Source organism: Geotrypetes seraphini, chromosome 11, assembly GCF_902459505.1.
Source record: "Geotrypetes seraphini chromosome 11, aGeoSer1.1, whole genome shotgun sequence".
NCBI lineage: Eukaryota > Metazoa > Chordata > Amphibia > Gymnophiona > Dermophiidae > Geotrypetes > Geotrypetes seraphini.
The window spans coordinates 2,450,449-2,463,430 of NC_047094.1; the positions used below are offsets into that span (position 1 = coordinate 2,450,449).

Sequence of the window (12,982 nt, forward strand, 5' to 3'; positions counted from 1 at the left end):
CAAAACAATATCTCATTTGGGACTACAGCTGATTTACTGAGTCTATTCAAAAATATAGTTGAAGAACCAACTTTCAAATCTAGGCTACATTTTCATTGTGCAAATTAGTGCTGCCTGATTCAGGAAAAAAAAAATTTTGATTCGATTCAGCCTATTGAATCGATTTTTTGATTCGATTTGATTTTCCTGTCCAACTGGGTGGTTTTTTCCAAGCATCCTTGTGGGTTTATTTTATAGCCTCTTCACCCCCTTTGCCCTCTCCTATCCACACTGGTCCTGTGGTGTAAACAAAATAAACAAACAAAAAATACTTTTCCTCTCTCTGTTAAATCCTAGCTCACGTTCACGGTCCAACACCAGCTCTGGAAGGATACATATTTCAAATCTGACATATTGTAATCACAAAACAGAAAATAAAATTAGTTTTTCTACCTTTTGTTGTCTGGTCATTATTCAAATTTTGTTGGTCCCATGTTGGTCTGGTTGTCTTCTGATCAGGCTCTCCTTCTTTCTCCATGCTAAACATCCATCTTCCATCTCTGTCCTCCCCTTCTGTTTCCCTTTCCTTCCCCAGAGGTCTGGCATCTTTCTTTTTTTTCATCTTTATCCCCCGCAGCTGCAGCGATGGACCCCACCATCCCCAGATCCACCATCTCTCCTTTTCTCAACTACCCTTTCATCCAGCATTTCTCTTCTGTGTCCCTGTCCCTATTCTTCTCTCCAGTACTGTCCCCCTTGGGTCCCTGTTCCTATGCTCCCTCCATGCCCAGCAACCCATATCCAGCTTCTTCTTTCTCTCTTCCTTACCTCTTGTATCCCCTTCCCCAGGTACAGGCTTTTCTCCTACTATCTCTCCTGCTGTCCTGCACCCTGCCCACCTACTTTGGAGCAGTACCCTTCCCCTTGTGGTCTTGCATTTCTTCTCCTTTAGTCCAGCACCTTTCCTTTACTTTCCTCCGCCTCTTTTTGGTTTGGTCTCTCTCTTCCCTTCACCCCAGGTCTGGCATCTCCCCTCCCCTCTCTTACTCCTTCCTCCTCTTCCCCGCGAAGACCTGCTCCCCCCACAAAGGCCTGCCTCCCCTGCCGTGAAGGCATTCTTCGGCCTGCTCCCCGCCGAACGCCTGCTCCCCCCGCAAGTCTGTATCTTCCCCCAGCTTCCCAGCTCTTACCTTTAGGCTAACAAGGCAGCCTGCAGGCTCGTTGGTGTTATAGCGATCCCTGCAGCTGCCCGTCGTCCTCAGCAGCACATTCTCTCTGCCGTGATCCTGTCCCTGATGTCAGAGAAAGGGCAGGACGTAGCAGAGAGAACGTGCCTCTGAGGACGATGGGCAGCTGCAGAGATCGCTATAACACAACGAGCTTGCAGGCTGCCGTATTAGCCTTAAGGAGCTAAGAGCGGGGAAGCTGGGGGAGGCCTTTCTGACTGACTCTTCCCCCTCAAGCAGGAGTGGCAGCGGACAGCCAGCAAGAGGCAGCGCTTCAGTTCCTGCTTTAGGAAGGCACAGGGGAAGGGTCGGTCATTGAATCAGGAGGCCGATTTTTTTTAAATCGAATTGGTGAATTGATTCGAATCGTGAATCGGGCAGCACTAGTGCAAATCTCTTGAAGAAAAATACACCCAGTATAAGTCTCAATATGAAAGTAGTTTTGCTTTGCTGAGCATGCAGGAAAAAGTATGGACGATAATGTATAGACGATAATATGCTGAAATCCACTGCTCAGTATGCAGACTCAGCCAGGGAAGCAAATAGAATGTAGGAGTTAGGAGAGAAAATAAAAATATCATAATGCCTATGTACCACACCTTGAGTATTGTGTGCAGTTTTGGTCACCCCATCTCAAAAAAAAATATAGTAACATTAGAGCATATATTGAGAACAGCAACCAAAATAATAAAGTGAATGGAATAAACATCATATGAGGAAAGGCTACAGAATAGATGGCTGAGGGAAGGTCTATAAAATCATGAGTGGAGTGGAATAGCTACATGAAAATGGATTGCTCCTTCAAAAAGTATATCGCTAATAGGAGAAAAATTGTTAAGCTTTGGAATCCATTGTCCAGCAGTCAGCATAAGATTTGAAGTAGTTCCTGAAAGATAAGTACTTAAACCGAGGAAAACCACTGATTATCCCCTGGGGTAAGCATGGAATCTTTCTATCTTTTGGGATTCTGCCAGGTACTTGTGTTTTGGATTGGCCACTGTTGGAAACAGGGTACTGGGCTAGATGAACCTTTGGTCTGACCCAATACAGCAATTCTTATGAGGATAGCTGTCAGCATTTGAAGGACCATCAAGCCCAGTATGCCTCTGATGCAGCCTTGTTGGTGAAACGCAGCCACATTTGGAACTACAGTATCTCCTGGAAGCATTAAAAACCACTTTTCTTCATATAGTCTGCTTTTCGTCTTCTGTTCCACAATGGATCTAGTAGACTAGCTGCCTTTTTCAGGTACAAGCAGAAAACCTGTGAGGGAATCCATGGAATCATTGGATCATCAAGAAGCAAAGGGGACACTCAGGGAAGATAAGGCCATAGGGGAGAGACAAATTCTTTGCTTTGGTCTTTACAGAAGATGACGTAAGAGATCTACCTGAACTGGAAATGGTTTTCAAAGATGATGATGTGGAGGAACTGAAAGAAATCTCAGTGAACCTGAAGACATATTGAGCCAAATTGACAAGTTAAAGAGTGATCAATCACCTGAACCAGATGGTATATATCTCAGGGTTCTGAAAGAACTAAAACATGAAATTACTGATCTGCTGTTAGTGATCTTTAACCTATTGCTAAAATTATCCATTGTACCTAAAGATTGGAAGGTGGCCAATGTAATGGCAATTTTTAAAAAGAGTTTCAGGGATAAACCAGGAAATTACAATCCAATAAGTCTGACTTCAGTGCTAGGCAAAACAGTGGAAACTACTATAAAAAAATAACTCAACATCGGATTTCTATACCGCATTCCCTTAAAGTTCAATGTGTTGTACAAAAATTATAGAACAACAAAGGAAGGAAACAGCAGAATCTAATCGACCATATATTACAGAAGTCAAACATGGTTTAATGGGACAGAGTCAGCATGGGCTCTGCCAAGGGAGATCTTACCTCACCAATTTGCTTTATTTATTTCTTTTTTAAAAACATTTATAATCCGCTTTAAACCAAAGCGGCTCACAGTATGGAATACAACACATTTCAACAATAAAAACTAACCCAATAAAAACATAAAAGGCAAAGAAGAATACTACATCTCGTGTCTTTACAAAGATGAGAAAATTATCAAGATACATCACCTGCAATTAATCTAATCCTCTCATGTCAAGAAAAACACTTGTGCAAAACAAATGAGTTTTCAATAATTTCCTGAACTGTAATAATTTCCACAGAATCTCAAAATTCCTCAAAGGGCATTTCACAAATCAGGCCCAGCAATGGAGAAACAGGATTTCCTTGTACTTATGCATCTTACTGTGTTCCTTTTACATATATCAAGCAACAAACAGTTCTCAGATCTCTAGTTGGTTTGTACACAGTCAAACACTTAGCCAAATAATCTGGCAAGGTATCAAATTCCCTGCTGAACAAGCTTCAGAATTTTAAATTGTATACGAAAATGTATGGGCAACATAAATCAACATTTGGATAAAGGTGAGCTAATTGATATAATGTTATCTAGATTTTCAGAAAGCTTTTGACAAATTTCCTTGAGAGACTCCTTAGATAATGAAAAATTCATGAGATAGGAGGCAATGTTCTGTTGTGGATTTGGAATTTGTTATCGGACAGAAAACAGAGAGTAGGGTTAAATGGCCATTTTTCTCAAAGGAGGAGGGTGAATATTGGAGTGCCACAAAGATCTGTACTGGGACAGGTGCTATTTAACATATTTATAAATGATCTTGAAATTGGTTCAAAATGAGGTGATTAAATTTGACGATGAGACAAAACTATTCAAAGTTCTCAAACACATGAGGATTGTGAAAAACTGCAGGAAAACCTTAGGAAAATGGCAGGAGAAATTTAATGTGGACAAATGTAAAGTGATGCACATCGGGAACAATAATCCAAATCACTGTTACCTTATGCTAGGATCCAAATTAGGAATCAGCACCCAAGAAAAAGATCTGGGTGTTATTGTAGACACTATGCTGAAATCTTCAGCCCAGTATGCGGCTATGGCAAAAAAGCAAACAGGATGCTAGGATTTAGTTGGAAAGGAATGGTAAATAAGACCAAAATTATTATAATGGCTCTATCACTCCATGGTGTGTCCTCACCTTTTATCCTGCATCCAATTCTGGTCGTCATCTCAGCAAACATATAGCAAAATTAGAAAAGGTTCAAAGAGCAGCAACCAAAGTAAGAGGGGATGGAACTCCTCTCGTATGAGGAAAAAACTAAAGATGTTGGGGCTCTTCAGCTTGGAAAAGAGACAGCCGAGGGGGATATGTTTGAGGCCTACAAAATCCTGGGTGGTGTAGAAGGGGTAAAATTGAATCGATTTTTCACCTTTTCATGAAATACAAAAATCAGGGGAGGCTCAATGAAATTACAAGACTACTTTTAAAACAAAGAGCAGGAAACTTTTACTCAAAGATTAGTTGAGCTCAAACTTGTTGCCAGAAGATGTGGCTACAGCTGGGTTTAAGAAAGGTTTGGACAAACTCCTGGAGGAAAAGTTCACAGCGTGCTATTGAGACAGATGTGGGGGAAGCCACTTCTTGCCCTGATTTAGGAGAATGGAATGTTGCTTCTATTTGTTTGTGACTTGGATTGGCTGCTGCTGGAAACAGGAAACTGGGCTAGATTGACCATTGGTCTGGGCAAAGTATGACTGTTCTTATCACCTTCTTTCATATATCACAAATTCTTAAGCTTTAAATTGTTGGTCTTACCGAAGCTATAATTATCATGGAACACACATGGGATTTCCAGCCAGTTAATGCCTAGTGAATAAACTAAAGCATTTTACACTCTAGAGCTAATAGACAAGTGCATCTGAGAGTCCATAAGGAAAAGACATAAAAATCACACACTTACTCCATTTGTTGGACAGTTTTTGATATAATGGCCAGGTTTTCCACAACGATAACACGTATAAGTAGGTGGTGGTGGGCCAAGAGGTTTCTTCATGTAACTGAAAAATATTAATAAAAAATGTTTGTTTAAAATGCTTACTCACACCTGTAAACATACTCTGACTCCAGAGATGAGAGGATGAGTACTTACTTGATAGGATCATATTCATGGCCAGATTGAGACATCATAGCTTTAATTTTATCTTCTTCAGAAGCATTGGCTTCAGCCAGATTGGCAGTCTGTTTAATAGGTAATTATTTGACATGTACATTAGAAAACACAAAATCACCTTACAGTCAAAGACAGCACCATTCATCCAATCCTGTAAAGAGCAGCTAGATGCAAAAACCATTACAAGCTAACAACTATGTCTATTGGATAGTAGGCTGAAGATGTTCTGGGGAGTTCCTTCAGCCAGGCCATGATGTTTGTATACTTCCTTAGGCCCTGTTTATACCTTGGATAAAACTGGTCTGGCATGCCACCTCAACCATTCTCACTATAAACATAACAAAAGCAAAGAAAGAAGCAGCAACTGCTCTGTCTGATATCTTAAACAAACCATTTCCTCTAAAATGTAAAATTGGGCACTTGCAGTAGTAATACAGAAACAGAAAAAATGATGACAGACCATATGGCCTATACAGTCTTCCCATCCATACTATCTACTATCCCCCTCTTCTCCCTTAGAGATCTTGTGTGCTTGTACCATTCTCTCTTAAATTCAGATCAGTCTTCACCACCACCTCCACTGGGAAGCCGTTCCACGCATCTATTGGCCTTTCTGTAGAGGATCATTTCTTTAGAGTACTCCTGAGTCTATCCCCTTTCAGACTCACCTCCTATGCATTTATGCCACAGAGGTATTTAAATGTCTATCATATCTTCTCTCTCCCACCTTTCTTAAAAAATCTACATATTAAGATCATTAAGTTTGTCTCTATGTGCTTTATGACAAAGACCTCTGACCATTTTAGTAGTTAGTCTCTGGACAGACTCTTCTGCTTATCTTTTTGAAAGTGTCGTCTCCATACCTGTACACAGTACTCTAAATGGGGTATTGCCAGAGACTTATAAAGAAGCACCATCCCTTCTCCTTCCTGCTGGTCATTCACCTCCCTATGCACCCAAGCATTCTTCTGGCTTTAGTAATCGCCTTCTCTACTTCTTTGGCCACCTAAGATGTGATCACCATCAAAGTTCTTCTTATAGAGTTTCTTTACCATCTATCTATACCAGGATTCTTCAATTCCAGACATCAAAGTCCACAGGCAGGCCAGGTTTTCAGAATATCTACAATGAATATGCATGAGAGATTTGCATACCAAGGAGGCAGTACATCCAAATCTCTCATGCATATTCACTGTTGATATCCTGAAAACCTGGCTTGCCTGTGGACCTTGAGGACTGGAACTGAGTAGCCCTGCTTTATACTGTACCTTTCTCTTGAACTTAGCCACAAAATTCAACCATTCTTCATTAGATCTCTTCATGTTATCCACACCAGATCATAAGACTTCCCAGACCTCTCATCATGCATGGTGGTTTTCTGTACGTCATCCCTCTCCCATCCTCGATGAATCACTATCTATTAAATAGGCTTAGAAGAAATAAAGATCTAGATAACTAACCCTACCCCAAAAAGAAAATGCATAGGTTTGTAGCTTGCTGCACTGTTCTCAGAGAACTGTTATAGTTCAGCAATCTTGCTTTCTCAAACAAGCACAATCATCAATGCAGGTGCCATAAAGCAGTAAAAGGGATCAAAAGAGACTACGAGGAAAAAATAGCCAAGGAGGCGAAGAACTTCAAGCCGTTCTTTCGATATATTTGAGGGGAAAAGACCCGCGAAGGAAGTGATGGGACCATTGGATGACCATGGGATAAAGGGAGCGCTAAAGGAGGACAAAGCAATCGCCGACAAACTGAACACATTTTTTGCGTCTGTATTTAACGAAGATTTACACAGCATACCGGAACTCATCAGGCTATATGCTGGAAATGAAGACGGAAAGCTGACAGGATTGACGGTCAGTCTAGAGGAGGTATGTAGGCAGATTGATAGGCTTAAGAGCGATGAATCCCCGGGACCGGATGGCATCCATCCGAGGGTCATCAAGGAACTGAAAGGGACCATAGCTGAATTGCTTCAACTAATAGCCAATCTGTCGATCAAATAAGGGAAAGATTCCGGAAGACTGGAAGGTGGCAAATGTTATGCCGATGCCGATCTTCAAGAAAGGTTCGAGGGGAGATCCGGGAAACTACAGAGTCTGACCTCAGTACCGGGAAAGATGGTAGAGTCGCTGATAAAGGACCGCATCATTGATCACCTTGACGGACACGGGATGATGATGACCAGTCAGCCCGGTTTTAGCAAAGGCAGATTGTATTTGATGAACTTGCTGCACTTCTTTGAGGGAGTAAACAGCAGATAGACAAGGGCGTCCCGGTCGACATTGTATATCTGGATTTTCAGAAGGCGTTTGACAAGGTTCCGCATGAACGACTACTTCGGAAAATTGCAAGCCATGGAATGGAGGGTGAAATACTCACGTGGATTAAAAACTGGCTGGAGCATAGGAAACAGAGAGTGGGGGTAAATGGACAATACTCGGATTGGAAGACCATCCCCAGTGGGGTGCCACAGGGCTCGGTGCTTGGATCAGAGCTCGGACCCGTTCTCTTCAACATCTTCTGGAGTCTGTCATAGGGGAAAACACCCTCCAGGGGTTCAAGACAAAATTAGACAAGTTCATAATGAACAAGGATGTACGCTGATAGGACTAGTCTCAGTTAGGGTGCTGGTTTTTGACCAGAGGGCCGACACGTGAGCGGACTGCTGGGCATGATGGACCACTGGTCTGACCCAGCAGAGGCAATTCTTATGTTCTTAAATGATCTGCACATTGGTACAATGAGGTGATTAAATTTATGGATGATACGAAGTTATTCAGAGTAGTGAAGACACAGTGGAATTGCGAAGATCTGCAACGTGACATAATCAAGCTCGAGGAATGGGCATCAACATGGCAATGAGATTCAATGTGGATAAGTGTAAAGTAATGCATATAGGTAACAAAAATCTCATGCACGAATACAGGATGTCCAGGGCGGTACTTGGAGAGACCTCCCAGGAAAGAGACTTGGGAGTTCTGATAGACAAGTCGATGAAGTCATCCATGCAATGTGCGGCGGCGAAAAGGGCGAACAGAATACTAGGAATTATAAAGAAGGGGATCACGAACAGATCGGAGAGGGTTATCATACTGCTGTACCAGGCCATGGTGCGCCCTCATCAGGAGTACTGCGTCCAGCACTGGTCGCCGTACATGAAGAAGGACACAGTACTACTCGAAAGGGTCCAGAGAAGAGCGACTAAGATGGTTAAGAGGCTGGAGGAGTTGCCGTACAGAGAAAGATTAGAGAAACTGGCCCTCTTCTCCCTCGAACAGAGGATATTGAGCGGGGACATGATTGAAACATTCAAGGTACTGAAGTAAAGAGACTTAGTAGATAAGGACTGGTTGTTCACCTTCTCCAGGATAGGGAGAACGAGAGGGCACTCTCTAAAATTGAAAGGGGATAGATTCCGTACGAACATAAGGAAGTTCCTCTTTACCCAGAGAGTGGTAGAGAATTGGAACGCTCTTCCGAAGTCTGTCATAGGTGAAAACACCCTCCCCAGGGATTCAAGACAAAGTTAGACAAGTTTCTGCTGAACCAGAACTTACGCAGGTAGGGCTACTCTCAGTTAGGGCGCTGGTCTTTGACCAGAGGGCTGTCGCATGAGCGGACTGCTGGGCACAAAGGACCACTTGTCTGACCCAGCAGCAGCAATTCTTAAGTTCTTAAGTATATGCAATAAAGCCACATTATTGAGCCCCCCCTCTCATTGTGTTCCTTTCTTTTTAATCTGAACGTAAGATGAACAGTTGTCAACATAAGAATGTGAAAAATATATTTATGGTGGGGGTCAATTTTGTCTTAGGTTTCTGTGGCAATTTTCATTATAACAACTAAAACTGGGAAGGCAAAGGGATTGGCCAATATTCCAGCATACAGCTTCAAGGATGTAATTCAACCTTTGCAGCCAAAGTAATTATTGTGAATTAGTATATTAATGCTACATTGTATGAGGTCTGTTCAAAAAGTTCGAGAGTTTTAATTGCACACCAATGGGGAAGTTATTTTGAGACATGCTAGGTGGTGTTGAGTAGCTTGAAACCTCATAAGTAACCTCCTTTTTTCTGTTTGTTGATATCTATTTTCATCTCCGAGGCACAGTTTTTGTGAGTGTGTTTTTGTGATTGGCTATTTTTCATCATGTGCGACCTCAATAAGTAGCACTACAGCTTGAAGTTCTGTTTTAAACGGGGGAAGACTGCTACTAAAACTTATAAAATGTTGAAAGTGGCTTATGGGGAACATCATGAGTCATGGAAGACGTTTTGAATAGTATTCACGCTTCAAAAGTGGTTGTGAATCAGTGGTAGATGATTCGCGAACTGGAAGACCATCAACTGATGATCATGTTGCTCAAGTGAGAATTCTTGGCGCGCTAATCGCCGATTACCTGTTAAAGAATTGGCAGAGGAATGCAACATCTCCATTGGTTCATGCCACAACATTATAACAGAGAACTTGGGGATGTCTCATGTTGTGGCAGTTTGTTCCACAGTTGACAACCGTATCATTATATTGTCAGCTTAGCATTGCTAGCAATCAGCATTTAGCCTAACCAATGTCAGCAAAGGCCTATGGGAGATCATATCATTCATATCTGACCTTAGGGAATGTCATTGCAACAATCTTAATTCAATCAGTGCTTAGAGGACCTGGCAGTAAAAAGGTGCTAAAGACAGCAAAGAGGTGTTAAGATGTGTTAATGACTGGTGTTTAAGATGGATAGCTTAGGATGTACAATGGGTCCAGGTGCACAGATAACTAAGATTAATCAGAAACTATTGTCAGAGGAAAGTACATTTGACTCCAGTCTATTCTTCTCCAGTCTAGCACACCTCACTCACCTTCCTGATCAGTGAAACTAACCATTGTTTCAGACAGTTTACTAAGGATTCTGAATAGATTCTATTGAAGTTCAGTAGATTCTATTTGTTATAAAAGCCCCCTCTCATCATCAACCACCTCTCTTTCTCTATGTGGAACATCACACTTCTCTGTCTCATCATCACCCCTCTTTCCTGTCTTTCTTCCCCTTGGATTCTTTTCTTTGTCTGTCCTTTCTCATTCACAGGAGTATATTCTTTATGCAATCACTTCTGGCTGTGCTTGTTATTTGATTCTACTTCCTAATGAAACCTCTGTGAAGGAATTGAACCCTGGACCTGGTGTTTGTAAGGGCACATTAACATAACCCCTCTAACCTTACATTTTGGGGGCTCCTCCATCCCTACAGATATGTCAGAATCTTCTTGAGCAGGCAAATGAAGATGAAACATTTCTTGATAAAGTGATAACATGGGTCTAAGGTTATGAGAAGGAAACCAAAGCTCAATCGTCTCAATGGAGAACCAAAACATCGCCAAGACTGAAAAAAGCTCAACAAGTTCGGTCAAATGTCAAAGTGATGTTAACAGGTTTTTGTTTTTTTTTACAGCCCCGGTGTTGTTCATTATGAATTTCTGCCAAAGGACAAACTGTCAACCAAAATTACTATCTGAAAGTGTTGAAACGACTCAGTGAGAAAATCAGGATGACGCAACCTGAACTTTGGAGGGAGCAGTCGTGGTTCCTGCATCATGACAATGCGCCCATTGTCAAAATTAGCAAATTTTGCACAAAAAACGCAATGACAGTTCTTCCCCAGCCACCTTACTCTCCTGGCATGGCCCTTGATGACTTCTTGTTTCCTAAACTTAAATCCACACTGAAAGGAAAGCAATTTGACACCACTGAAGACAAAGCAAAAATTGACACAGCTACTTTTGGCGATTCCTGAAGTTGTGTTTAAGGACTGTTTCCAGAAGTGGAAACGACATTGGGAAAAGTGTATACATAGGGAAGGGGAGTACTTTAATGGAGACCCAATGAAAAAAGTTGCATGATTGTTTAATACATTTCTATAAAATCAGTCCTGGAACTTTTTGAACAGACCTTGTAACTTTGCAAATCTCTACAGAGGTAGACTAATTGCGGCAACCATCATTAGAACCCTTAAGGCATGAGACAAACAATACCTTTTTTAAAGGTCAGACCTGCCCAAACAGAACACTGAGGAAACACTCCAAACCAAAGAGACAATTAAAGAAGCTATGTTGACTATATGTTTCATCCACTGCAGCTCTCTTGCAATCCAGTGACACAAAGCTGTCACGTCTAATAGTGTAGTGGATTTTCAAAAAGATGTATGGACAAGTTCCTGGAAAACGGCAACAAAGAATGATCTAATCTGGATCATTTGGGTGCTTCTGCTATTAAACAAAACACTAAGCTCAGGAAGACACTAACCTGACCTATCAAGACATTTCTTATCTAGCCTCAAAAGGACCCTGAGCTGACCCACCAAAGCAAATCTTATCAGGCCTCATCATTATATGCACAAGAATAAAGGAAAAATGTTGGAAGGCCAATTACCTGATGAAGATCAAAGTTCGACACCAACTTAGGCAGGTACTTAGGATGAATGCAAAACACAATCATGTTAAGATAGATTATGAAAAATGGATTTATTATGAAGTCCTAAAGCTTTCACTAACATTAGAACCACAGTGTCTCCAGAAAACTTTACTTGACACATGTTCCATATAGACATGGCAAATAGATTATACGGAAATCTGGTGATATGCAGTAATTGTACAGAGGTGAACACCAAGTTGGTTTTCAGACCAGATTCTGAAAGTAAAAAGCTAGTCAAATAGTTTGTATTGAGGATCTAGGGACTTGTTTTCACACCAGACAAAATCTTTATTTCAAACCGCATCATTTTGTACACTCCTTTCTTGAAGCCAGGAACATCTGGAGATATTTTTTAGAATCTAAATATTTATATTGCTCCTCTCTCAATATTCAGGTTCTGAGATGACTGTTGCAGCAGAGTAAAAAAAAAACCCTTGATTCTCAATAAGGCTTGGAAATCATACAGGTCCAGTGGGGTTTGCTTATATTTTCAGAAGGAAAGGAAACCATACATGTCTCAGTCAAAATAGTGCTGCACAATTCCTGAGTTTTACTAAGGTTTATAAGCATTCAGGAACCTGTTCTCTAATAAAAGGTGGGCATATGTTGCTAAATTCATTATCTGAGTGTTAAAGTCAGCTACAAAGAAGTATTTGCTTTAATATTTACTTATCAAGCAACAAGTTGATGGCATTCCGAGTTTAAAAAGCTTCATAAATCTCTGAAGATTTTTTAATTCCAGAAATTTGTTCTCAATAATAGATGAAGAGTAGGCTGAATGCTTGTGATAGATTTCAGTAAGTTTTTCTGTGATTATTCCTGAGAATGCTCAGTTGTTCTCGATGTAAACTGCTATGAACTCTTCAGGCAATAGTGGATTACAAATGTCATATGTAATGTAACCTGCCTTGTAATCTTCTCCAGGAACATTTGACAAATACTTTCATGTTCAGAACTGTCAAGCAGACGAACCTTGGGTAGACCCCACTTGAGAAAGTGTGCTTTATCCTGATCTAGGTACCATGCACAGAAGCCAACACCTAATGACAAGCCTGTTTCCCAGATATTCAGCTCTGAGTTATTCTTTGAGACATCTATTTCACATTTTGACAGCTTCCTAGCAAGGCAATATTCCATTTTTCCTTACTTGTCCAGAAACAAATGACTCTTTGGTTGTCTGTGCCAGAATAATTACTGGCCATCTGATTTCTAATGGCTTTTGGAATGCACATAACTGCCCTTATTTTTAGGCTGTTATT

At 41.1% G+C, this 12,982-nt stretch overlaps 1 protein-coding gene across 1 annotated transcript in view; it reads right to left on the bottom strand.

Moving 5' to 3' along the window:
• RBBP6 (RB binding protein 6, ubiquitin ligase) overlaps nt 1-12,982 on the bottom strand; it is a 219,240-nt gene that overhangs the window by 100,043 nt on the left and 106,215 nt on the right. The window contains exons 5-6 of the mRNA XM_033962792.1: nt 5,235-5,323; nt 5,046-5,142 (exon numbers count right to left, since the gene is read on the bottom strand). Coding sequence (XP_033818683.1) covers nt 5,046-5,142; nt 5,235-5,323 — 186 coding nt within the window. The remainder of the gene's footprint in view (nt 1-5,045; nt 5,143-5,234; nt 5,324-12,982) is intronic.